This window comes from Chiloscyllium plagiosum, chromosome 23 (genome assembly GCF_004010195.1).
Source record: "Chiloscyllium plagiosum isolate BGI_BamShark_2017 chromosome 23, ASM401019v2, whole genome shotgun sequence".
Taxonomy (NCBI): domain Eukaryota; kingdom Metazoa; phylum Chordata; class Chondrichthyes; order Orectolobiformes; family Hemiscylliidae; genus Chiloscyllium; species Chiloscyllium plagiosum.
In genome coordinates, this window is record NC_057732.1 from 17,426,706 (window position 1) to 17,454,285 (window position 27,580).

The following is a 27,580-nucleotide window of genomic DNA, read 5'->3' on the forward strand; positions in this document are numbered from 1 at the left end:
ATGCGAATTAGACATGGGCAACCAAACATCCCCTTGATATTTATAATCAGAGGAATTAAATTATGCTTCTCCCTTTATGGTTTTCTACATTTAAAAGATTTGGCCAATTTCAAAACCAAATTCTGAATGTTAACTATAATGTTAATCAACTGCTTTATCAATTGCTTTATTTTTTAATATGACTTTCAATACATTTATTTTATAAGATGTACAGCATTTATCATGCCTCTTCGTTTTATTTTTCTTAGTTTACCTGATCAGAGACCTGTAATTGAACTCCCACATTGTGAAAACTCCGAATTGATAGTAAGGCTTTATGTAATGCCATATTTTCCAATGGGATTCTGGTCCAGACTCATCAACAGGCTACTGGAGGTTTCTTCTTACATGCTTGGCAGACAAGGTCAGGCTTGCCTTTTGTTGATTCTGATCATTTGACAATCTGTTTTAAAGATGGTAAATATGGTGTGTTCATATTCTGTTGAATAACTGGCAGAAATATAGGAGCAGGAACAGGTGCTTCAACCATTATGCCATTTCATTATGCCATTTCAATGCCATTTTCCTATGCTATCTCCATTCCTCCTCATCTCAGTCTTAAATTGCTTGCCTGAGACTGTCTCTAGTTCTAAATCTGCTCCAAGGGGAAACATCCTTCCTGTGTCTTCCCTGCCTAGTGCTTCAAGAATTTTATAACTCAATACAATCACCTATAATTCTTCTGAATGCTGGAGAATATGGATCCCGTCTCCTGAATCTCTTCTCAAATGCTAACCATCCCAATCCACTGTCCCCCAGCCAAAGCCAGATTTTGGCAATCATCAATGACCACCATCCTGGAGTTGCAGGACTGACTGTAGCCCATTTCGTGGACTATAATTACACAAACCACTGACCCTGACCTCCCCAAGCAGCTGACTGACTGTGCCTGAATCTCTGGAGTAAGACTGGACACTGCCCTTGACAGACTGTGTTGGAATCCCCCGAACTCAATTAGGACTGCTCCCGTTAGATTTTGAATCATGACCATTAGGTTGAAATGCATGCAGTGTGTTTGCACTTGTGTAATTGTCACATTTGCAATGTATGGTGCAAAACAGCAACATGCCTATCCCTTGACTGATCACACCTAGCAGTCGTGACAAGCTGCCTGGCTCTGTGTCTGCGCTAAAACAAGAGATGACAGATATACAATGAGGGTCTAAGTTATGAATGAGAAGACAATGTGTAAAAAGGCAAGGCAAGATGCAGAGGGCATCCAAGTAAGTACAAAGTGATCAAGTTCTAAGAAAACAAGCTAAGAGCCCTAAGATGCAGCCTGTTTCATTGCATAAGAGTGTCTGCTCCTTTAAGCAAAGTGGCCTGGCAGCAGCATTGCAATGCAAGGTATCTGTGCAAACCAAGATGTAATATTAAATGTTGAACATATTATAAAGCAGTCAGGATATGCTATGATGTTGTGAGGTTCATAGGTGTCTGATGGCAACCCCTGTGGATGAAAGATGAAGGTGGTTGCTGCCCATTGAGTATGTCCTGAAATGTTGGGGAATGCCATGACTTGTTGCCATCTATTTTCTCTCCACTGCCTGTTGAAATAGCAAGATATATATCATAGAGCTGAGAAAAGTTAATAATGAGATGTAAATACATGCAAATCAATATCGTGCTGCTCAATAGCAAGGCTCATGGCTCACCATTAATAACTTGAGTGAAAAATTGAATATTGAGAATCTAATTTTTTTGATCTCTTCATATTTTACCAACTGACCTGCCATTGCCCATTTTGCTTGGGGGCTGGGAAGATTCTGCCTCATTCCTTTGCTGAATTCTAAAATCTCTCATTCCTCAAACTTGTCACATTTTTTGGGCAATTTTATAAGCCTCACCCTTCGATGTGATGCCATTGTTAACTTCATTTAATAGCCATGGTTGACTCATTTTTTTTAATTACAGGAGAGGTAGACATTTAAATTTTGGTAATGATAAGGCTTCAATTATTAACTGGAGTAGTCCAGTTGCAGCCACTGTGGCAATTAATATCATAATTTCAGGATATTGTTGAGCCTTTTAAGGAATGGTGATACATTGTTAGGATGTTAAGATGTGATGATGTTCCCACAGTCATCTCTTGATCTAGGCAATGCAAGTTGCTGGAAAATGTGCTTTCGATGTATGTTTGGTGAGTGACTGCAGTGTATCCTTTAGATGGCATGTACTTGCAGCCATTGTATACTGGTGGTGAATAATATAAGGTTTTGAGTACAATGCCAGTCGTAAGAATTACTGTGCTCTGTATGAAATGAAGAATTGAACAGTGGTAACCTCTCATGTTTGGTGCTCATGATTACAGAAGTCTACTGCTTCTTTTAGCATTGCCCGTGCAACTAATTTATTGAAACATTTATAATACATCCCCCACACTGTAACATTTCCTTCCTTTACTGAATATTTCATTATATGGTTTGATCCATCATGTTGAGAATATTGATTTTTTTGAAAAATATTTTCAACTTGATAACCACATTATTAAAATAACTAAAACATCAAGAATGCAATTCCCAATACTCTGAAATTACAACATTCCTGGATTAAATTATATTGTTAATTCAACATGATCTTTGCTAATAAAGAAATAAAGACATAGCAATAAATTACTAACTGAACAAATAAAATGTAAAAGTTAGAAAGCATTGTTACATTGATGTGAATGAAAAATCCATAATTAATGAATGGTATATTGTTTATTTGTCTTTGCTTAAGCACATGGCTAACTATGTCATTTCAGATAGAGAGAAACGTTTACGGCCTAATAGGACATATTGGAGACAAGGAATCTATCTGATTTGGTCACCAGAAGCCTACTGCCTGGTAGACTCAGCTGTATTGGATGATAAGCCAGAGAGTGTTGTCAAAATAACTGTTCCATGCTGCAGGAAAGGTAAACTGCTGCTTTCCATCTTTTGTTGAGCGGCATTTCGGGGGTACATCTTTAGCAAACCTTTATCCAATTCTATTTGTGTTATAGGACATCATTATTTATAAGTAGCATCTAGTTTTTCACAGATGTTCTGAGAGCAGTAGCAATTGAAAGTTAAATAAAATGGAGTCCGCTTAGGCTGCTTCCATGACTTAAAATGCTTTGCTACACTTTATGAAGATTCTGACCTTCTACTTAATGTCCCCATTACCTTGCTCGTAAGCTTCAAGTACAAAATAAAGAGCTACAAACAAATATCAGACACAAAGCACAATGCTTTGAAGCTTCTTAGAAGTCATGTTTAAAACTCAACAAATTACTGCTTTCCTCCTGTGATCACAAAATTGTTCCTTTTTCTGTTTCATAAAATGAGCAGGGTTCATTTTAATGGGCCAGATTGTAGATCACATTGATTCTTTGCTGGAAGAGTGGTTTCCAGGCCTCCTGGAGACAGATATAATTGGGGAAGGAGGCACTCTTCTGAAGAAATATGCTTTGTATAGCTTTGAAGATGACCAAGAATGCCAGCAGATTCTACTGGACGACTTACTAGACATAGCTAAAGAAGGTATTAATTTCTGTGTGATTTATTAAGTACTAATAATTAGCATTAATACTGGGATCTCAATGAAATATAATCCATCATATTTGAATTGTGAAAAACATATATAATTTAAATGTAGATCACTCCATTCTGAATATTTTCAATTTTACAATAGCTGCTGTTCACAATGACGGAAGCAATTTGAAATTATAAATGATGTTAAATATGCAAGAATCATTTTGCATAGCATTAAAGTGTACTGGCTAAAATGCAAGTCCTGGGCCTCTTCCACTGCCAAATCCTAGCCACCCAGCACCTGGAGGATGAAGTCTCATCTTCCACCTTGAGACCCACCAACCATACAGCATTAATGTTGATTTCACCAGTTTCCTCATCTCTCCCCACCCCCCAATCCCAGATACAGCCCTCATGAACTGTCCCTCCTGTCCATCTTCCTTCCCACCTATCTGCTCCACCCTTTTCTCTGACCTGTTACCATCACTCCCCCCCACCTCCATCAACCTATCGCCTTCTAAGCCCCCCTCTTCCACCTCTCTTCCTATTTATGTCTCAGCCCCCTTTCTGTCCCACCCTCCACATCCCGATGAATGGCTCATGCCCAAAATGTCGACTTTCCTTCTCCTTGGAGGCTGCCTGACCTGCTGTGCTTTACCAGCACCACACCTTTTGACTATATTGTAAGATCACAAGCAGTAAGATCTTCAGGAATGATACTTTCAACAATGACAGCTTGTGTAACTGTTCATTTGCATGAAGTCAATAAAAGCACTGGTATTGGTTGATGTGCACTGATGTCTTGGTAAAAATCAAACTTTTTTTAAAAGGGCTGACAATCAGAAGTTTCTAGAAGAAAATTAATTAAGCCATCTATTTGACTGTCTTACTGATAATGTGCGCTTTCCAAGTGATTCAGTTAATCATTGACCCCAAAGTCTGAACATGTTAAGAAGAGGTCAAAATTGCTTGGAAGATAAGAATCTAAATGGGTTGGAGAACATGTAGAACTGTGCTGAGAGTCATTAAGGCTATTAGTGAACCAAATTAAGCACGAGAATTTACTTCAACAGGGATAGTGAATCTGTAGTGAAGTTAAGTTACACTTCATTTAGACCTAGCCATTAGTTGGATTTTAGTTAAAGTACTGAGACAATACACCCCAAGAATGTATAGCAGGCTGGGCCTCATTAATCAAGTCAAAAGAAGGATTTGTAACCTAATGGTAGTCTTTAAAAATTTGAAGGTTTAATAAAGTGAGACACAAACTATGTGGTGAAGAGTAGAATTCCAGGCCATCGGTACAATTTTAAAACAGTGCCCAACTTTTCTGAATTGACCTAAAGAGGAGATATGCTTCCCATGTGTCAAGATCATTCAGGATCTTACACACTTGAATCAAGTCACCCTTCGCTTTCCTAAACTTCAGCGGAAGTGAGTCTAATCTCATAATTCTTGTACAACGATTAGCTCATTCCAAATATCAAAACTGCTCTGAACCACCTGCAGTGCATTTATAATTTCCTTGAAATAAGGAGACCAACACTGCACACAGCTTTGGGATGTGGTCTCACCAATGCCTTGTATATTTGAAGCATAACATCCAGTCTTTTATGTCCATTTTCCATGTAATAAGGGGTAGCATTCTATTAACCTTCTTGATTACATGCTGCACCTGCATGCTAAACTTTTGTGACATGCTCCACAGCACTATTCCATGTGCCAAAGTCAGTTTGCACATCCACCCTGCTGTAGCTGCTCTCTTCCAAAATGCTGAGAGAACTCCACCTATTGGCTGATTACAGAGGCTGATACTTGTACTCCTTCCTTCTGGGTCCCCTTACTTACCTTACTCACAGTCATACTCTCCTGTCCATGATCCCTGACCAAACAAACAGATCTTACCCTTACTGCCTCCTGGTACAACGGATGCAGGTAAATTTACACCTCCCAAATGCCGAGCAGTGACTGTAGATCGGCTTCTAGGAAACTGCTCGGAATTCGAACAATTACTGCAAACGTGTTTGTCCCAGATCATGATGTTATTCAGGAGCTCCCATATGCTGAAGTTGTGACACATCACCTGAACTGCCATCTTTAAAGTTATTATTCACTTACTAATGTTAACTTTTATACATATATTGTTAACTTTACTACCATTTTGCCCATTAAAATTGAACTATCAGAAAATTCTTACTAAAGACTCAACAAACAGCTAGCTCCTTTCTTTGCTATAGAGCAAGAACCAGTTCTAATCAGCTCCAATACAGCTAGCTCTCTCTGATTGCTTGTCTCAGGATCCTTAGCTTGCCTGCTCTTCTTTGCCCCAGTAATGTTTGACAATTTTACCTCCCCACCCCACATTGAGCTGATGTTATCAACATGGAATGATATCTCTTCCAAGTTTCCTAATAGGTTTATCAAACTGATCGCTTCCTCTCTCATAAAGTCATTATTGGATGGTGAGGGAGGAATGATTTCATTTTAATTGCTTGATTCTTCTTTCCTAGTTCATAGTAGCCTTCTTTGGGAAAAATCATTTCCTTCATGACCAGTGTCAACTTCACTGATCTGGAATTTCAGCGATATAGCGATATTCCTCCTGACATTCTCCCTCATCCTTTTATGAAAATTCCTGATTCTAATAATTCCTCCACAATACACCATAGCGTAACTTAATTTCATTGATTCCTTATTTATCTCAAAGTCGTATCCTCTGCCTTAAGTATTTCAGCCAATTCTTTTATCACCTCAAACTGGTCATCTTATAAGCATCCTGCTCATTTTACTCATAAGCAGGACGCCAGATCTCCCATGTTGAGTGTTAAAGGTATGTCTGGAGCATGCCCCAAGAATTGGCTCCATACCTGTTGAAGCTATTATACAGGGCAAACTAACTACATACAAAACAACCAAAGCGCTTTACGGATGTCACTGAATGGTGTACAACCAACAGACTTAAGCTGTCTTACTGCATCATATTCAATTGTGAAAGGTACTGAACAGCAGGCATTTCACAGGAGGAGAAGGTTATATGAGCATTCTTTTCTTTCACTTTGGTAAAGCTTATGAAGAGTGGGAGAAAAGGCAGATACATTTGCTATAGGTACTCGGGCAAGTGATTTTACTCTCCCCTTTCTACCTGTGCACAGCTATTTTGACAAACTGCATTGTGACAGTAGGAAATATTTGAAGACAACATCCTGAGTCTTAATAGTATTCTAGTTGTATATCATTTGGATCTCAAATTGATTATTGGCACTCAAGTGCCTTAGATAAAATTGCAGCATTTTACTTTAGGCTGTGTGTTAAATATGGATTATTTGAATTGAAAACAAATGGCTGAGATTTGTTTGTGAGCGTATTTCTGAACACCTCATTCAAATATCTGTACTCTATGGTATCTTTGCAAGTAATAGTGGAAAAAAATGGCATTACTTAAGGCAACAATAGGGTATATGTTACTATATTTAGATATTTTCTCTGTTTCTTCTAAAGGGGATTTTTTAACTTGTCCTACTGATAGAAGCAACAAGGTTTCTATTTCACGAGTGGCTCCAGACCTTGTGCTAGTTGATCTACCCAGGCATATTATGCTGGATGTTAACCACCTTGAGCTAGAACAAACGCGTGATGTTTTGCTGGGTAAAATCTAATTCTAATTATTTTATAGTTTTATTCTTTCTGCTTAAAATTGCTATATCATGTAAATGGTGAAAGGTTTGTTTATACATTGAGAAGGTATACTAATTTATATTTGTACATACAAACACATGAATAAGGAGTAGAGGTAGGTCATTTGGCCCCTCAAGCCCACTGTAACAATCGAAAAGATGCTAGCTGTTCTGATTGTGGGCTTAGCCCCAAACCCCTGCTATAGACTAACAAAGGAATCACTCTAGTTTTTCCTGAAAGATATTAAATAATAATATAAAATATTAAATGACTCTGCCTCCATTGCTCTCTGGGAAATTGAGTTCCAAAGATTTGCAATGCTCTCTGCAAAAAATTTGCCTCATCCCTGTCTTAAATGGTAAGCCCCTTTTTTTAAACCAGTGTTTGCTAGTTGTAGTCTCTCCCTTGAGGAGAAATATCCTCTTAGGATCTTGTAGGCCTTAACACAGTTATTCTTAATCTTCTAAACTCCCATGGATGTAGCCTGTTCTACACCTCACTTTAGAAAACATCAGCCAATAATTTTTGATCTGACGTATATTAATAATAAGATTTGTTGAAAATGTTTGCACTGCTGTTAACCAGAACCTGTTGCACTGGGAATAATTCAAACAGGCTGATCTGACACTTAAGTTGACACTTTGACAAATAAGTTATTCAGATAGTGAGAGATTTTAATTTTATTAAGACACTAATTCTGAATTTGATCATCTTCTCAACCACATATCTAATTCGGCTTTTTAAGGAATTAATTATTAAAGCTTATCAAAATATTGGTGAAAAATTTGCATACATAATTTTCTTTGTGAAATGTGAACTTCAGTTTACTTGTTTTCTTTTAAAGGTGATGGAGGTTTTGCATCTGTCTATCGGGCAACTTATAAATGTGAAGAAGTGGCTGTTAAGATTTTTAACAAGCATGTGTCACAAATGCATCTACATCGTCTTCTGCGACAAGTATGTGATAAAAATTGCATTTCATAGTGCACTTTTGTGCTTCATAGAAATACTTTCACTGTAAATTTTTAGCAAAAATTAAACTTGCTGACCACTTGACTGATTTTGTTTTTTGCTTCTATGAAGGTACCCCAATTCAGCTCTCCTTCACTGCAATGTAAGCCATGAATATTCATATAATACCGAACTGGCATCAATATTTCTATATCTTGATGTCTCCAAATTGTCAGTGTCATTTCCATAGAGTTCCTTATGGAAATTTAAGATAAAAATTACTCCAAAAATTAAATAATTCAGAGCATTGTATTTAGATATTTACAGATAAGCATATAAGAACTAATATTGACCATAAATAATCATACAGCCAATGGTAAGCCTATGGTGTTTTACCCTACAAAACCTATGTTAACAACAAAATATTCAACTGATGAGAACTCATGAAATTCTAAGATTCCACTCCAGTCCTATTATATCTTTGTTACTTATTGCTTCTTTCATGGCCCATCTATGACTTTCACATCTCGATTGATCAGATTCTTCAAATGAAGTGACATAAAGATCATAACTGACTTTAACATTCCTATTCACATTTTATTTTCCATCAAGTCATACCTATAAGTTACCTATCAGTGTGACTTTTTGCATAAGACTGCTTACTGATCAATTTTGGAGACACCTGGTCTACTGCCAGTTATCATCTCTCTCTTGTGACTTCAACTTGAATGACAACTTATGCATTGATGTTCTATCTACATATCACCTGCTCAAGATCTGTTCATATTTCTGTCCATTTCAAAAAGAAAATTAAAATACTCATAATAATTGGGATTTCATTGTTAGAGTCAGAGGTCTACAGCACATGAAAAGGCCCATTGGCCCATTCAACGGTTATGGAGATAAGGCAGGAACAGGATACTGATTAAGGATGATCAGCCATGATCATATTGAATGGTGGTGCAGGCTCGAAGAGCAGAATGGCCTACTCCTGCACCTATTGTCTATTGAATCTACGGCAGTCAAAAACAGCCACTTAGCTATCCTAATCCCATTTCCAGTACTTGGACCATAGCCTTGTGCACTGGCAATGCCAATGCTTACATCTAAATACTTCTTAAATGTTATGAGGATTTCTGTCTCACCCTTACCGGCGGTGAGTTCCAGATTGCCATCAACCTCTGAGTGGGAAAATAAAACTATCGTCTGATCCCCTCTAAACCTCCTGTCCTTTAAATATATGCCCCCGGGGACTGATCCCTCTACCAAGATGTAAATTTCCTTTCTGTCTACACTATCTATGCGCTACATAATTTTATACATCTCAATCACTTCCCCACCTCAATTACCTCTCCTCCAAAGAAAACACCCGTCAATCCAACCTTTCTTCATAACTGAAACTCTCTAGCCTAGTCCTTTAAATCTCCTCTGCACCCTTCCCTGTGCTATCATATACCTCCTATAATGTGGATTCCAGAACTGCACACTAGCTGTGGCCTAAACAACCTTTCAGTGTAGCCTCCATGCTCTTTATCTCCAAGCCTTCGCAAATAAAGCTTTCTTGACCACTATATCTACCTCATCTGTTACGTTAAGTAACCAGTGAACATGCATACCAAGATCTCTGACCCTTGGTACTTGCCAGAGTCCTGCTATTCATCATGTATTCCCTTGCCTTTTTTGCCTGCCCAAGTGCCTATCCTCACACTTATCCAGATTGAATTCCATTTGTGACTGATCAGCCCATCTGACCAGTGCATCTATATCCTCTTGTAATCTTGGCTGACCCCTTCACACTTTACGACCTCACCAGTTTTCATATCATCCACCAACTTACTGATCAACACTCCTTCATTCAAGTGTGAATTGTTTATATGTAACACAATTAGCATGAGCCCCAAAACACATTGATGCCTGCGTAACTCCATTGGACACAAGCTTCCGGTCACACAAACAGCCCTAATCCACCGCTTTCTGTTTTGTGCTACTCAGCCAATTCTGAATCCAATTAGATAAATATCCTTGGATTAAATGGCTGTTACCTTCGCTGTAGGTTTCCCTTGCAGCACCTTATCAAAAGCCTTTCTGAAGTCCAATTAATTAACATCAGATGCATTATCCTCATCCATACACCTGGTCACCTGTTTTGAAAAATTCAATCAAGCTGGTCAGACGTCACATTAACAAAACCATTATGACTTCTTAATTAATCTCTGCCTCTCAAGTACAAATTAATTGTAACCCTCAGAATTGCTTTCTATATTTGCCTCACTGCTGAGGTTAGACTGATTTGACCTGTAGTTTCCGAATTTAGCCCTTGATCTGTTCTTGAATAACAGTATCATGTTGGCTGTCTTCCAGTCCTCTGGCACTTATCCTGTGGCCAGAGAAGAGTTGAAAATTATTGTCACACCCCTGCTATTTCCTCCATGAGCCTGGGATTTCATCCAACCCTGGGGACTTATCTAATTTTAAGCCTGGCAGATCACTCAGAACCTCCTCCTCTGTCTTGCTAATTTCTTTAAGCATATCACAGTCATTCATTCTAATTTCTGTACCGCATTGTCTTCCTCACTAGTAAATTAATGCAAAGAGAAATTAAGAGTCACGTTTGATTAATCTTTTACTAGTAGTCTGTTTTTTGATTGGAGGCATTAAAGACTGGCAGTAATCATTATTTCATCAGGATTGTACATCTAGCTCCATCAACTATGTCACACACCTGTTTACCAATTGTTTTTGCATGCCGCATGATCCAGAGCTATTATGGTAATAACGATATCTTAAAGTGTTCACCTTTCAATGTGTAATCATCATCTGGATTTAAAAATAATCCTCAAGTACTGATTATTCATAATTTTATTCAAATTACTTGAATTGTAATTTGTAATTTTATACTGTTTCATTGAAATAGTCACAGCCCATAGAGAATATCAGTGCCTTGAATTTAAAAATCTGTTCATACTTGGAAGCAATCTTCACAAGCTATTGATGTGACTGAACATGTCTGAAACCTACTCTTCATTGCATCTTCATTACACATTCTGCTTGTTAGTAGTGTCACATGTTACATTTGTATTCCAAGATCATCTTACAAACGTACTAAGACAGAAACCTTTCCTGTGCTGGCACGCCATCTTATTAATGGATTTTGAGAATGCATTAGTTCATGGCACATTTTAAATTCAATGAAGTGAGTTTGAGTGGAAAGCTGAGATAAAGAATACTTCTTTTAAAAAAAACCTTAGATTTTGAGTGAAATTAATATTTAATTGTCAATTCCACCCAAATTTGAAACTACCTCATTATTCTTGCCTGGAGAAAATTAATAAACTTCAATTCTATTATATTTAGGAACTTGCAATTCTTAGTTATTTGCATCATCCCAGTTTGGTCTCTCTCTTGGCGGCTGACTTTCGACCCCAGATGTTGGTAATGGAATTGGCACCCAAAGGTTCTCTGGACATCCTGTTTAATAATGAGAAAGACCACCTTACTCAAACACTTCAACACCGGATTGCTTTACATGTAGCTGATGGCTTAAGGTAGCTATAATTCAATACATGGCAGCTTGTTGTAATTAGCACCAGACTTTCGAGGATAAATTCAAGCTATTAATTATAATATTGGATCTTATTTTTAAGTTTGTCAGTAAGAAACTTAAATAGGAATCTTACCTGTAATGAACCATGATTGTTAACTGCAGCCATTATTCTTAATATAAACGAGAAATCTGAGAGAAAGTAAATTTTTAGCAAGTTTTAACTTAATTTTGGAAAGGTAAGAAAAAAGATGATTTCTTCTTTGGCATTGTTTAAAGAAAAAAATGTTGGTGTGTTTTACAACAAAAAAGCTCAACTGTAGAATAAATGCTAGCAGAAGAACAGTATATGTAATAGACTGATATTTTATTTCATAATTATTTATGATATTGCTCACATTGAATGGTCTATCTGGCCCAGGAGGTAGATCTGTTTTGCCTCCTCTCTGCTTTCAGAAGCTCTCTTAAAGTCTTGATTTTTGATTCTACTCTCAACTAACCACTTCTTTTCCTGCTGCTGCAAATCAATAGATTTTTCTTTAATTTGGAAAGCACTTTTTGATATCCCTCTGGAAGTGAATAGTGGTGTAGAAATGCAACTTGTAGAAGTATGAAGCACAAATGAAATAGTGTGTTATTGAATGTCTTTACCAAGTCATTTCTATCAGTGTTACTTATACTCATGTTGACTACTTCATGTCACTTCATTTAAAATAAAGTTGACTTCTAGAAAGCTGATACCTTTTGGTTTTTTTGTAACATTTCTGTCTATAATGTAAAATAGTAAATGGCACACAGTAAGCAAATACTAGATGGAGTCATAGAGATGTACAGCACTGAAACAGATCCTTCAATTCAATTTGTCCATGCCAGCCAGATATCCCAACCTAATCTAGTCCCATTGGCCCATTTCCATCTAAACCCTTCCTATTCATATACCCATCCAGATGCCTTTTAAATGTTGCAATTGTACCACCCTCCACCACTTCCTCTGGCAGCTCATTCCATACACCTACTACTCTCTATGTGAAAAAGTTGTCCCTTTGGTCCCTTTTATATCTTTCCCCTCTCAACCTAAACTATTGTTCTCACTCTAGTTCTGTACTCCCCCACCCCAGGGAAAAGACTTTGTCTATTTATCCTATCCATGTCCCTCATGATTTTATATATCTCTAAGGGGTTTCCTGTCAGCCTCTGACTTTCCAGGGAAAACAATCCCAGCCTAATCAGCCTCTCCCTATAGCTCAAATCCTCCAACCCTGGCAACATCATTGTAAATCTTTTCCGAACCCTTTCAAGATGTCCAGAGTTGCATGTGATATTCCAAGGACTAAAATAGCTTACTTTTGTTTCTTGGTAGATTTACAATAATTACACCCAGACAATTAATCCTAAAGATAATGTCATCTTGTACAGAAACATTTTACTGCTGAAAACTTTATATTGTTACAGGTTTTACAGAGTTACATGTCAGCATTAATTCCCTGAAGCTTTATAATACGATAATTAATCGTTTGAAGTGACTTCTGCATTTTTGCTTAATATTAGGCCAGATTCAGGTGATGAATAGAAATCATAGGTTTCTCATAAGTATTTACTGGATATATATCAATCAATTAGATTATTGCTTTCTCACTCCCAAGTATAAATTCTGTAAAATGCTTATACTTGCCCTTGACTGTTAACATGTTATATCTTTTTTGACAGATATCTGCATTCATCAATGATAATTTATAGGGATTTGAAGCCTCACAATGTATTGCTGTTCAGTTTCAATCCTAACTCTGCTATAATTGCCAAAATTGCTGATTATGGAATTGCTCAGTATTGCAGCAGAATGGGAATCAAGAGCTCTGAAGGCACACCAGGTAGAAATTTACAAGTTTGAACAAATAGGATCCTCTGAACCATGTTTTATTAGAAAATTTTAATTTAGTCTTGATGTCTTTGTGTTCATAAATGTAGCTTATTTATCATTGGGCCAAAACTCTATCCATAACTGGAGCTCACTGCTGTTTAGATTATTTGGTAACAATCTGTAAAATAAACTTCTGAACAGGGTAGGCAAAGACCAGAAAGTAAGTTATATGGTCGCATCTTAATATGTTATGATGTTCAATTGATATATACCCACCACAATCCTGCCCCACATTGTTACTCCCATACAGCTATACAAACTCCTGAGAAGGATGAAAATAAAAACAACTTTAGTCAGATGATGAAAATTTCTGCTAAATTCCTCTCTGAAGCTTGATCAATTCATCGTGGCTTCTTGAAATTTTCCTGATCAAATCCAACTTACTTTCTATATTCAGAGATGTTTTCCACTCCTGGGATACTTGGAATTCTTCTTTGAACATGTACTGTGAATCTGCATTCGTTGCAATTGTTGGCGATTTATTTGAGAGGTTCATGACTGCAAGGAAAAAAGCATTTCCTCTTACCTAACCTAGTGCTGTGTATTCTAAATTTAAAGTGTAGGCCCAGTCTTTCTCCTACCTAATCTATCTAACTCTATTAACTTACTCATGTATACTAAATCTAATACTGTATTTTTCTTTAAAGCCGAAGTCCTCAATGTCTGTGTTCTTCCAAAATGAGAAAAAGCAGTTCTGTTTATCTGATCTGGCAACCTAAGGGCTTTAAAACTGAATATGAATCAGATGGTTCTCTTCTGAAATGTTCCTTGCTCCCTTTATTTTGCGTCATGTCATAATTAAGAAAGTTATGACGTGACTTAAAGGACAAGATTGTGGGTAGAGTATTTCGCGTCATCAATTGCTTTACCTATTCAATAAATCCAATATCTTGTATGAAATCAAGGTTTTGGGAAGATTATATATTGTTTTATTTTGCCTCTGCCCTTCACTTCTAGGATTGTGATCATCAAATCAAAATATATTAGTGAAAGAATTAAAGAACAACTTGCATTTAAAACCAAACATCAGAATATTCTTCTAATTTTAGACATCTTATCATGATCAAGTACTGCTAGATAATATTAGATAGCAAATTTGTTTGTTTACCCTGCCCTATTTCTCTCTGCCCTTTTTGTTTCAAAACAAATTGCTCTTATCCCTGCAGAGAGACTACTTTTGCTTCTACAACCCATTGTCGATTAGTTCTAACTTCGGTGCCAGGTTTGAATTATGACATTCTGCATGGAACAGATTGTATTGGAATTGGCAAATACATCTCACATCAAACTGTTTGTATAATGTACCACATATACTCAAGTAATAGTTGATCTCATGTAAAAGTCGACCCCTTTCTTTGGCCAAATAACCTGGAATTTTCCATATATCTTGTGTAAAAGTCAACCCTAGTTCTTCACAGATAACAGATCAACATTTATGAGTCAGTGTGACAGCCGTCACGTCCCGCTCTCACTTTCCAGTCTGTCATTTGTTCTGCATCTGGTCTTCCAGTCCGCTGGCTGGTAAGTTCTGCTTCGGATTTTCAGAATGACCATAATTCGTTTGTTTTCTTTATTCATTTAGCGATCAGCTGGCCTTCTGCTAATGATGCAGTATGAATTTTGACAGGCATGAATTTCAGCCCCTCAAAAGGAATTTAACTTTAAAATGTAGTCAAAAAAATCGACTATTACTCAAATATACGTGGTATTTAAAAACAATATTGAGTAAGTGAAAAATCGCTGTTGCAGTGTTTCACAATCAGTAGCAACACCGAAATATTAAAAAGGAGCAAGTAGCTTTCTGGAAAGTGCATTATGTCGGGATTTTGAAAGTTGGAATGGCAATAAAACACTGGAGTGAATTCAATGGCCCAAACTGACTTCAGTTGATTAATTTGTGCACCAATGATTTTAGCGGAATGGAATTAAACATTATCATAAAGATGTATTATATTTATTTTGGGAATTTGAAATTTAAAATAGAAGTAAAATAGATATGTGCTTTCAGTTCTGTGAGGGTAAATGCATTTTTCTTTAGGAGATCAGAAAGTTGTTTGGAACAAACAAAATTTTCAAAACAAGTTGATTCAGTCCAGTAATCGGGAGAATATCTGTGAAGTTAAGGAAGAGGCTGAATACGCTGGGGCTGTTTTCCCTGGAGTTGAGGGGTAACCTCAAATCATGAGGGGCCTGGATAGGGTAAATAGATAGGGTCTGTTCCCCTGGGTGGGGGAGTGCAGAACTAAAGGGCATAGGTTTATGGTGAGAGGGGCAAGTCTTAAAGGGACCTAAGGGGCAGCTTTTTCATGCAGAGGGTGGTCTGTGTATGGAAAGTGCTGCCAGAGGAAGTGGCAGAGATTGGGACAACTATAACATTTTAAAAGTCCAGGATGGATATATGAATAGGAAGGGTTGAGAGGAATATGGGCCAAGTGCTGGAAAATGAGACTGGATTAATTTAGGAAATCTGGTCGGCCATGGCCAAGTTGGACCAAAGGGTCTGTTTCCGTGCTTTTAGGATCATCTCTATGACTCTAATTGATGAGGTGTTTGTTAAGTTGAATTTTTGTGACATATCAGAAAACAGACCAAAGGCCATGAGTGTTTTTGAGATCCGTTTAGAAATATCAGATTTAAGAATAAAAGAATAATAGAACAATTTTACACTAGCAGAAGGACACTTTATTAGGAATACGTATCTGTAAAGGATATTGCTGTGTAGCTTTGAAGAGTTTGTTTGCTGTTTTATGTTAAAATCTTTATAAACTGTCTTCAAAGCTTTTTTTTATTTTGAGGGATAAACTTATATTTTTAACTAAAAAATTAGTGACAGCATGTGAATTTGTTCAGTGACTAACAAATGGTAATCAACTGCAAAAGCAAAACCTATAATAATGAAGCTAGGTTTTAAAGCCATGGGATCTGACTTTGTCCACTATTACAGTCAGCTAGAATCCTAATATTTTTATGTTAGTTTGATTAAGTGTTTCTGAATTTACATAATTATTATTTTTGTTTGCTAGGATTTCGAGCACCAGAGGTTGCTCAAGGAAATGTCATTTATAATCATCAGGCTGATGTTTATTCATTTGGATTGCTTTTATATGATCTGATTACTAATGGTGAAAGAATCTCTTATGGAATGAAGTTTCCAAATGACTTTGATGAGATGGCGATTCAGGGGAAATTGCCAGGTAAAATTTTTAAATTGGTGAATGACAAAATAATTTTTATTTAAATTTTGTATAAAAAACATAACAATTTCTTTTTCATCCCAGTACATTTTTTTTAGAAAACGTTGGTTAGATTACATTAAGCATTCCTCTAAAGACCAGTATTATTGCACAACATGACGTGTGATTTATGACTAATTTCATTTTATCTTCCTCTTAGGCGAAGCTGTAGCTTAGAATTGTGTCTGATGATAAAGATGTGGTTCCTAACATCAGGACAATTACCAAGAACACATTATCACTTTTGATGAAATTATGATCTTTTGATTGCTAAGGCATAACCTTCTAGAATTGGGAAAAGAAAGAAATTGAAGTAACACACAATACACAAATATCAAAATGGGCTTGATTCTGCAAACTTGATACTGAGTTTAGTCCCAATGAAAATCTTCTGACACTTGGAAAACTACATAGGTTTTAAACAAAAAATTATTGACCTGAAAAATTAACATTCTTTCTCTCTGCACATGCACTGTCTGACTTAATATTTCCAGCACTTACTATTTGTATTTTTGATTTCCAACATCTTCAGTATTTTGCCTTTATAGAAAGTCCTAATTTTATCCTTGCCTGAATTAACAGTATTTAACTTTAATGCCATTACAAGTAGCTGATGATGGAGCAGTGCTCTAAAAGCTAGTGCTCCCAAATAAACCTGTTGGATTATAACCTGGTGTTGTGTGATTTTTAACTTTGGCCATTCCCGTACAACACTGGCTCCTCCATGTCATACTTAAATAGTAACAGCATATCCATTTCTATGGCCTGCCTGCTAACAAGACCTTTACCCTCATGTTTCCACTCCTGCATGCAATGCTAAATTCTCTGTCCTTTCTCCCACTCCTATTCTACCTTCTTCTCACTTCTAACATCCCTGGTATCTGTTGCTACCACTGAAGATTCTTCCTGTTCAAGTTGGCATTCCATTTTCTACCTAGTTTTTGCCCCAATTTTTACCCCAGCCCTCTTGTCACACCCAGCCAGCTCCTGTTCCTGTCGTCTGTTCTGATTTTTAACATCTCCGGTGTCCATTGCCATGACCAGGTACTTTCTGCTCTGCTGACTCCCATTCTGAACTCATTTTGAAGTCTTAAGCGCTATCTAGTGGCAGAAAATAGTCAGTGCAAGTAGTCCTGGGCTTCTGCCACTGGATGAAAATTGACCAATTAAAATCTCCTCAGCTGAGTGTAATTTTAAAATTTGCAGTGATTATTTCTTTGTTTTTTTTTCTATATTTTAAGATGGATTTTATTTTACGGGTTATTTTGTTTATGAATCTAGGCATTTCGGAATGTACACCATTTTAACTTGATAATTTCTTAAAACTATTTTCTGATGTCAAAGGTCCTGAAGTACTTAACATTACAGAGTTTTGTTTATATTTTGAATTACTTTACAACTTATTGATGGTAGAAATACATAGCATGTGGGGTACAGTATTTACAACGTTTTTTTTGTTCTGAACAAGAAATGTCTGAAGGAACCTAACTCTACTTTTAGCCTTGATTGCTATGAGAACCTAAAATTCACTTAGTAATTTCACTTGCAGTCACAATTTTCAGGAACGCAACGATTTTAAATGAGGAGTTCTGTTCATATTTTATGTCCTCTGTAAGATGTAGACTTTTGAAAGCGTCATTTACCTGAATGTAACGCGCAATGTTTGTTTCTTTTTAGATCCAGTCAAAGAATTTGATTGTGATCCATGGCCCGCTGTCCAAAGTTTAATTGATGATTGTTTGAAGCAAAACCCTGAGGACAGGCCACCAGCTTCTCAGGTAAGAATTTACAAAAATAGTAAATTAACATGTAAACCAAAATAATCTACAAATGATAATGTGTGTCCATCTGCAAATGGAGTTCGAATGAAATTTAATCCATTCGGATACATTCATGTAATATGTAGTTTATAAAATTAATCGAAAAGTCTTTGATCTTGAGGATATTATCTATACAGTGTATAGCTGCCAGTACTTTCGCTGGGGCAGTTTTTTTTATCTTTAGCGTGTTCTGCAGTGCGGAAGCCCACTCTTGGCCACATCCATAAATGGTGAGGAAACATGCACAAATACACCTGGATTCTGCATTGAGTAAATTTGATGTGCCAAATTGATTTTGCCTCACTTTTTTTTGTGTGTTCTTAAATTCCAGAATTAAGCAGTGATCCAATTAGAGACAATTAATGAGGAACTAATCTGGCGAGGAAACAGTTCAGTTATTTTAAGAATAAATATCAAAGTGTCAGACTGTCTAAGGATAAACTAACACATTTTCACAGTCACTGCTGCCAAATCTGTAGATGTTATTCAATTATATCTCCATTTGGAATTACATTTTATTTTGTTTTGGTTTCCAATATTACATAGCTATGTTATTTGTATTTAATGAGTTATTTGATAAAACTAAACATGTGTGAAGGAATCGATGGTTATGGCAAACTTCTCTGACCAATAATCACAATAGTGTCAATCTTACTCAATGAAGTTTAATGCATTCTCCCATTGTGAGTGTGGTGATATTTAATCAGATGAGAGGGTGGCAGTTGGAGACTTCACAAGAAGGGGGAACAGGGGCTGTTGTCAGCTATCCAGCCAGTAGGAGAGACCCTGTCACCCATGAGTCTTAAACACATATTATTACAATGTTTGTTCAAATGTCCCTTTATCTACTCCAGATGGTTCTTGCAAAAGTGATGGGCAGAGAGAAATTGTCTTATAGAATCATTTTGTTGAGATGTTTCAGTACAAAAGAAAATGAAAGTTTTCTGTTGCTTGGTTTTAATGAGAAAGGCTGAGGTCACCTATCTATTATTGCCAAAGTAGAGGAATAATGGATTATTTAGACAGCTGTTTAAAAATAAATCAATTATGAAGAAATTGAATAACCATGATTTTAGGGTAACAGGATATGCTAATTAATTTATTTGTATTCTACATTGCATTTTCACCCTAAACCAGTTGATTCATTGGGCAACTAACAGGCTTTACAAATCTATCTCATATTTTTGTTTTGATAGTGGTGATTTCAAATTGGCATGATTCCCAAATACGCTTCTGTTTCCTGCAGTAAATCAGTTGAATTGAGCTTTTTAAATTGTTTTTACTGAGTGAGTCTGGTTTACATTAGAACCAGTTCTGAAACCTTCATTTATCTCATTGCATGGTTTTTTGGTCTAAAAAGAATTCTTGCAAAATAGCAACTGAATCATTATTTTACTTCCTCATGTAATCAGGCCTTTCTGTTATATCAGCCATGAGAACATGTTTTCTGTCTGCCCTGAAAACAGTTGATGTTTTCTGTAAATACCAACTAGACAGAATTGAAACGCTAACATCATGAGTTCCAGCCACACTCGTGATGCTAACCACATAATGGAGGCAAACACTGCAAAACAATGCTGAAGAAATACTACATGGGCAGCATTAGAGTGCTTTGGGTAAAATGTTGAACTTGTGCCATACTTGCCAATTCCAGTGGTTTAGTAATTGTTGAAAATCCCAAAATAATTCAGAGAAAAGTGTAAAGTTCTTGCATATTCCTGTACCTTGATCACAGTGCTTTTTGTAGGATTTTGTTGTGAAATGACTGCATTGCTGCTTCAACAATCCAGAAGACTTCAAAACTCAATTTGGAACTACTTTTGCCACTTAAGAAATGAAGTAAGGCACTGTAAATGATTTGCCTCTTTTCTTTGGGGCCTATAAAATTACACATTGGACTGAGTTTTTAGTTTTCTCAAAATTTGATCAGATGAACCTGAGAATTCAGAAATGAGTAGAGGGGATTGGATGACTCATTTTGGGAGGTGATTGGAGGCTGATGATGTATTGGTCCCTGGGAGGCAGGGAGTGGAGAAGCTCAATAGTTGGGAATGTTGGAGTTTTGTTGACAAGATCAGAGGCCTCTGGATGGGAATTGCAGACTCTCAGGGAGGCTTGGGAGGTAGGTTGGAATGTGGACAACAACAGAGACTCCTCATGCCAGCTGGATCCAGGAGTTTGGTGGAAAGGCAGTTACGTCCAGAATCAGCCAAAACTTCATTTAGATCATGCTGAGGAGAACTGCCAACCCTAGTGAAAATCAAAAAGGACAAAAAAAAATGAGATTTGAGATGTATGTACAGTCAAATTAAATCTGTATTGCTTCCTTACCATGTTTTACGTGCAGTTAAACCAAGTCTGCACCTCACCATATGGTAGATTCCTACCACAAACCCTTCTAAGTATAAGAATCTGCAGGGTCTAGTGTGATAGAGGAAAAATATTTCCTCATCTAATGAGAAGGGGCTCTTATGTCAAATAAGATGTTGGTTTTGTGTTGGCAACTAGTTGCAAGTTGTATTGTGTGATTGGCATTGTTACAGAGTTGATAAAGAGGACTGGGATATTAGGCTTCACTCCTTTGAAATCCTAGGTAAAAACAATGACTGCAGATGCTGGAAACCAGATCCTGGATTAATGGTGCTAGAAAAGCACAGCAGTTCAGGCAGCATCGGAGGAGCAGTAAAATCAACGTTTCAGGCAAAAGCCCTTCAGGCACTCTGCCTGTATTCCTGATGAAGGGTGGAGAGATATCTATCCACCCATCAGGCACTTTGCCTGTATTCCTGATGAAGGGCTTTTGCCCAAAACATCGATTGTACTGCTCCTCCGATGCTGCCTGAACTGCTGTGCTTTTCCAGCACCACTAATCCAGAATCCTTTGAAATCCTAAACTACTTTGTTCACTAAGCTATATGAAATCATCATTAGTGGCCAGTCTTAAGGTGCTTCTCAGAATTAACTGTTTCAAACCCTTCCACCCTTGCACAACAATGCACAACCTCATTATCAGATTTAATCTGCCTCCTTGAAACTGGTGGATTGTCCATTGACCTGGTCTTCATTGAAGCTGGAAATGGGCACATTGCAGGTGGCTTTGGTTTTGGAAACAAATTTGTCAGACTTTAATCCCCATAATTTTTGATTTTAGCCAAGATTAAAATTCTGCCATTGGTTGGAATATACTTGTGCATAATTAGATAATGATGATTGGTATGTTTTATTGAAACTTTAAATTAATGTAATCAACTTTTGATTGTGTCTATTTCTTGGATAGATTTTGCAAGCATTCTGCAGTTTTGGGTTTTAAATCTGAGGGTGAGCCGGTATTCCTATTTGTTGCAGGACATCATCTAGCCTCTTCCTAATGCACATAATTGCAGAGCATGAAGCTTATCAAAATATGCCACAAATTTGAGCATCTCTGAAGGCAGAGCTTACTTTGTTGTAAGGAAGTTGTACTTCTGTGTTTGGAGTTAAGAGAAATTACAGGGGCGATTGGACACATCCTTAGTTTCCTTGAGTTATACTATATTCTTGTTGGCAATGCTCTCCAGTCCATTAATTTAGAGGCAAAAGAACAGCAGCACGTCATACACTGTTATAGAATATGTAAAGGCAGGTTTGATTCCGCCACTCTATAGAAAATACGAAAGAAAGAGTCTTCATTGGCTTACTGTCCTTTGATAACCAAACCAAGACCAAATCAGTGGCCCAGGCTAAGGCACAGCGGAAATGGGTTCAAATCCCAATCCTTAAGTTTGATTCATATGTTTGGAATATAAAGCTGGACTTGGTAATGGTGACCATGCTAACTATTATCAATTATTGTTAAAACCCACTTGGGTCACTATAATGTCCTTTTAGTAAGGAAACCTGCCATCTTACATGTTATGTGTGATACCAGATCCCCAGCAATGTGGTTGAATCTTAACAGCCCTCTGAAATAACCTGGCAAGTCACTCATTTCAAGATGGACAACAGGAATTAGGAATGGACGACAAATGCTGATGTGTCTGCTATGCCTACATCCCATGAAAAAATGAAAAATAAGTTGTAGTTTGGGACAGGAGAACTATTATTTATTTACTGAAGTGTAAAGATTTCAAGAGACATGTTGGAGAGACTTTTACAAAATATATACTTTGAATATTTTCACTATAAATGGCATCAAAAAATATTAAACAATATTGTCTCTCTTTAAAGTGTGTACTTATGCACCCTTTTTTCTGTAGGTATATGAGACTCTGAATTCAGCAGAGCTACTTTGTTTGAAGAGAAGAATGATAGTCCCTGGTAACCTCACAGCAGACTGCATGGTAGCTACAAGCTCTGTTTGCAGAAAGCCTCGTGTCTGGATTGGCAGTGGACAACGAGACAAGGCACAACTCTCCTGTTTAGAATTGGACACTGATGGACAGGCTATTGTGGTATGTAAAGAAGTGTAATATTTCATGAAAAATAAGTTGGAACTCCCATAAGGAAAATTACTTAGTAGACAGATGTTTGATCCCCTAACCTAGTAATAATGGTAGAGTACTGGGCCTTTAGTTTGTAGATTGTCCTCAAGTATAGTCTTACTGCTACTGATGTCCCACAGTGCCCTGTGCAAGCCCAATCATGAGTTGCTAGATCAGTTTGGAATCTGTTCCATTTCGCACAGTGGTTGTGCCATACATTGGCTCGTTGTAGAACGATTCAAATGAGTGAGTTTTAGGAAACAGGATAAATAGTATTAAGTCAGCAAGTTCTCAGAGAAGAAGAAACAGCAATAAGCCACAGAAAAGAGAAACAAAAATATAACAGCACATGGGCTATAGCGGTTGTAGAAGACCACTTACTGTCTTCTTCTCAGGGGCAACTAGCGGTGGCCAATAAATGCTGGCCAGCCAATGATGCCCACATCCGTTGAGTGAGAGAAAAAAAATAAATAGGCATCAAACAGCCAGGCAAAATGAAAATTGATGAAATAATGAATGGTTTGTACAGAACAGAAATTGTCTTTCAATTTGTTATCCGTATATATGAAATGTAAAAGAAAAATAAGGAAGGAAGATATAAATAAGTCTGTGATATCAAGAAGCTGCTGTAACTGCAATATAACAGTCACGCTGTTGCACGTTTGGCATCATACTCATGCTGAGTAGTAAATTGTGAAAAAGCATATCATGGAACAGAATCATTCTTCCCAATGATCAGCACAAAACAAAATCAGAAATTGCTGAAAAAGGACAGCAGGTCTGGCAACATCTGGCAACGGGGTGGGGGGGTGGGGGGGCCCACTTACGCACAGAAGGCTGGAGGTGGCAATGTGAGCAGTGGACCCCCAAAGACCAGTAACGTCCACCCAGACAGCAGGGAAACAGAGTCTGGTGGCACCCAGAAAGAAGAATAGGCTGGAATGGAGGAGGTGGCAGCCAGCGGAGAGACACAGCAGCTGATCCTAGCTCTAACTGGGCAGATGGAAGCAATGGAGGAGAAGGTAATCGAGCAGACAGAGGAGTGGATACCTGTTAAAAACAGGAAGAGAAAATCCTGCCAGGCCCCCAAAACCTCCCAGCAAAGGGGGAAAAGACAGCTGCACGAGGGAGGGACGGCCAGCTCTTCGGATGGGGAAGACGGGCGCAAAGAATGTCATCACCACCAGAAGAAGAGACAGAGCGCCGTAGATAAAGAGGAGGGCATTTCCTCCTAACCAGGAAACAACGGACCCCCCGAAGTCCACCCTCTACCCAGTGAGAACCAGGGGGTATCCACTGCCCCACAACTACAGGCAACTGAGAGCTATGATCCTCTGAGTCCCATTGTCAGACACAGAACTGGACGGTGCGGACCCTTGCTTTGGCTCAATGACCCCAGTGAGGGCCTGGATAACTACCTCAGCCCAGCGAAGGTCCAGCAGTTCGTGCTCACCATGGGGATGCAGACAGCTACCCCAGAGACAGGACAGTCAAATGGACAACGGTAACCCCATAAACTGGGGTTAAAGAAGGTTCATTTGCTATCGTATAACAGGGCACCCACTCAGTAGGTGGGTTCTGCTGAAGCCACAGCTAAATAATAAGAGACTGGATGGTTAATAAAGGGAACTGTAAATAGGATAACTGTAAATTCGATTAATTCAATCTGTTCTTTGTAATGTTAAGACATGCAATGTATATATCTTTGAACGACATGACAAATTGTACAAGTACCAAAGATTTATTTCTATGAATAAAGTATATTTTGAAATTAAAAAAAATATGACAACAAGGCCTATGTGTGGGGGTTGGGTTAAGGACATGGAGAAATTTTTCAACTCAATATTGAGTCCAGAAGGCTTTAGCATTCCCAAGTGGAAAATGAGGTGCTGTTTATTTAGTTTCCGCAAAAACTAATTCTCTCAAGCCATTAACTTGTGCTCTAACTATAAGGGGTCAGAAAATTGATACTATAAATATTTTTTCAGTGAAGGAGATGCTTATATGAAATGACAGTGAATAACTGTGTCTTATTCACATTATTTCCTTTGATCAGCATTGATTTAATGTACCTTCTGTTCTAAATGTTTTGACCCTTGACCAGGACATTGAGGATAACCGCATTTTGTGCCTAGCACTGGTATGTGTGATTGGCGAGCAAATTAATTGGGTTGTTGCAGGCACACAGTCTGGACATTTGTGGATAGTCAACACAGAGAACGTAAAATTTGTTCATCAACTTCGGAAGATGTCTGATTCTATTACCTGTTTGTATTGCACTCATCATTCCAAACATAGGTAAGTATCTACTTGAGCAGTTTTTAAAATGCTAACCGTGAGAGATTTGATTGATTGATTAATTACTATGCTCTTTCTCTTATAAAGTTACCATAATAATCATAATTTAGAATCTGAAATTTGACTTCCTTACTAGGTTGTTATGTATACAGCAGGATAGATTGATGTCTGGATATTAAGTCAAATATGAATTTGGTTTGCTGGGTCTCCCACAAGAGCTATTGAAGGCAAAACTTATCTGAACACTTCTAGTAATGTGTGATCAGCAATTTTTTTTATGGAAAACTATAGCATGATGCTCTGTAATTATGCAATGTATTTCTCTCACTTTGAAACTGAATGATACAGTCAAATGTGAACAGAAATCTGCAAAAAATGGTCACCTTTCTAAAAAATAAGCTGACAGTCCTAAACAGCTTTGATTAAAAACAAATCTTTGATTGTAATTTACGGATTGCCGAGTATCTTTGTTTGCAGCTGACAACACCAGACACACAGTGAATGTGAGATGGCAACAGGTAGTTATAAAAATAAAGCTTTCATATAATCAAATCCAAATAATTTTACCTAACATCCTTTAGTGTGAAAAAACTCATCAATCTATGTGATTGAATACTTGTACAGCTCAGTTGGAATTGAGGTTTAAATTAGATTAGATTCCCTACAGTGCAGAAACAGGCCCTTCGGCCCAACCCGTCCAAAGAGTAACCCACCCAGACCCATTTCCCTCTGACTAATGCACCTAGCACTATGGGCAATTTAGCATGGCCAATTCACCTAACCTGAAAATCTCTGGACTGTGGGAGGAAACCAAAGCACCCAGAGGAAACCCACGCATTCACGGGGAGAATGTGCAAACTCCACATAGACCATCCAGGAATTGAACCAGGGATCCTGGTGCTGTGAAACAGCAGTGCTAACCACTGAGCCACTGTGCTGTCCTGGTTCTGAGAGATAGGATTGACAAACATTTGGAGAGGCAAGGACTGATTAGGGATAGTCAGCATGGCTTGTGTGTGGGAAATTGTGTCTCAAACTTGATTGAAGTTTTTGAAGACTTCACCAAAATGATGGATGGCAGAGCAGTAAATATTATCTACATGGATTTTAATAAAGCTTCTGACAAGGTTCTGTGTTGTAGACTAATTACTGAAGTTAGATCACATGGGATTCAGAGAGAGCATACCAATTGGATACAAAATTGGCTTGATAGTAGGAGACGGAGGGTGGTGGAGGAGGTTTTTTTTGGACTGGAGGCCTGAAACCAGTTGTGTTCTGCAGAGATCAGTGCTGGGTCCACTTTGCTGTCATTTATGTAAATAATTTGGATGATAAGGTTGTGGATGACACCAAAATTAATGGTATAGTTGACAGTGAAGAAGACTATCTAAGGTTACTAAAGGATCTTGATGAATTGGGCCAATGGATTGATGAGTGACAGGTAGGGTTTACTTTGGATAAATGTGAGGTATTGCATTTAGGTAAAACAAACAAGAGCAGGATTTATATAAGGTTTGTGTAGGTTTGTAGCTCAGGTTGAGGTTTCGGGTGTAGGTTTGATCGTTGAGCTGTAGGTTTGATATCCAGACGTTTCACTACCTAGGTAACATCATCAGTGGCGACCTCCAAGTGAAGCGAAGCTGTTGTCCCCTGCTTTCTATTTATATGTTTGTCCTGGATGGGGTACCTGGGGTTTGTGGTGATGCCATTTCCTGTTCGTTTTCTGAGGGGTTGATAGATGGTATCTAGATCTATGTGTTTGTTTATGGTGTTGTGGTTGGAGTGCCAGGCCTCTAGGAATTCTCTGGCATGTCTTTGCTTAGCCTGAACCAGGATAGATGTGTTGTCCCAGTCTAATTGGTGTTTTTTTTTCATCCGTGTGTAGGGCTACGAGGGAGAGACGGTCGTGTCTTTTTGTGGCGAGCTGGTGTTCGTGTATCCTGGTGGCTAACTTTCTTCCTGTTTGTCCTACGTAGTGTTTGTGGCAGTCCTTGCATGGAATTTTGTAGATGACGTTGGTTTTGTCCATGGGTTGTACTGGGTCTTTTAAGTTTGTTAGTTTTTGTTTGAGAGTGTTGGTGGGTTTGTGTACTACTACGATTCCGAGGGGTCTTAGTAGTCTGGCTGTCATTTATGAAACTTCTTTGA

General features: G+C 37.8%; 1 protein-coding gene across 1 annotated transcript in view; it reads left to right on the plus strand.

Annotated features, from left to right (window-relative positions):
• Nucleotides 1-27,580, plus strand: part of lrrk2 (leucine-rich repeat kinase 2) — a 137,733-nt gene that overhangs the window by 92,646 nt on the left and 17,507 nt on the right. The window contains exons 35-45 of the mRNA XM_043713611.1: nucleotides 249-403; nucleotides 2,786-2,938; nucleotides 3,354-3,545; nucleotides 7,035-7,181; nucleotides 8,056-8,168; nucleotides 11,517-11,707; nucleotides 13,411-13,571; nucleotides 16,645-16,815; nucleotides 18,532-18,632; nucleotides 22,910-23,104; nucleotides 25,239-25,432. Coding sequence (XP_043569546.1) covers nucleotides 249-403; nucleotides 2,786-2,938; nucleotides 3,354-3,545; nucleotides 7,035-7,181; nucleotides 8,056-8,168; nucleotides 11,517-11,707; nucleotides 13,411-13,571; nucleotides 16,645-16,815; nucleotides 18,532-18,632; nucleotides 22,910-23,104; nucleotides 25,239-25,432 — 1,773 coding nt within the window. The remainder of the gene's footprint in view (nucleotides 1-248; nucleotides 404-2,785; nucleotides 2,939-3,353; nucleotides 3,546-7,034; nucleotides 7,182-8,055; nucleotides 8,169-11,516; nucleotides 11,708-13,410; nucleotides 13,572-16,644; nucleotides 16,816-18,531; nucleotides 18,633-22,909; nucleotides 23,105-25,238; nucleotides 25,433-27,580) is intronic.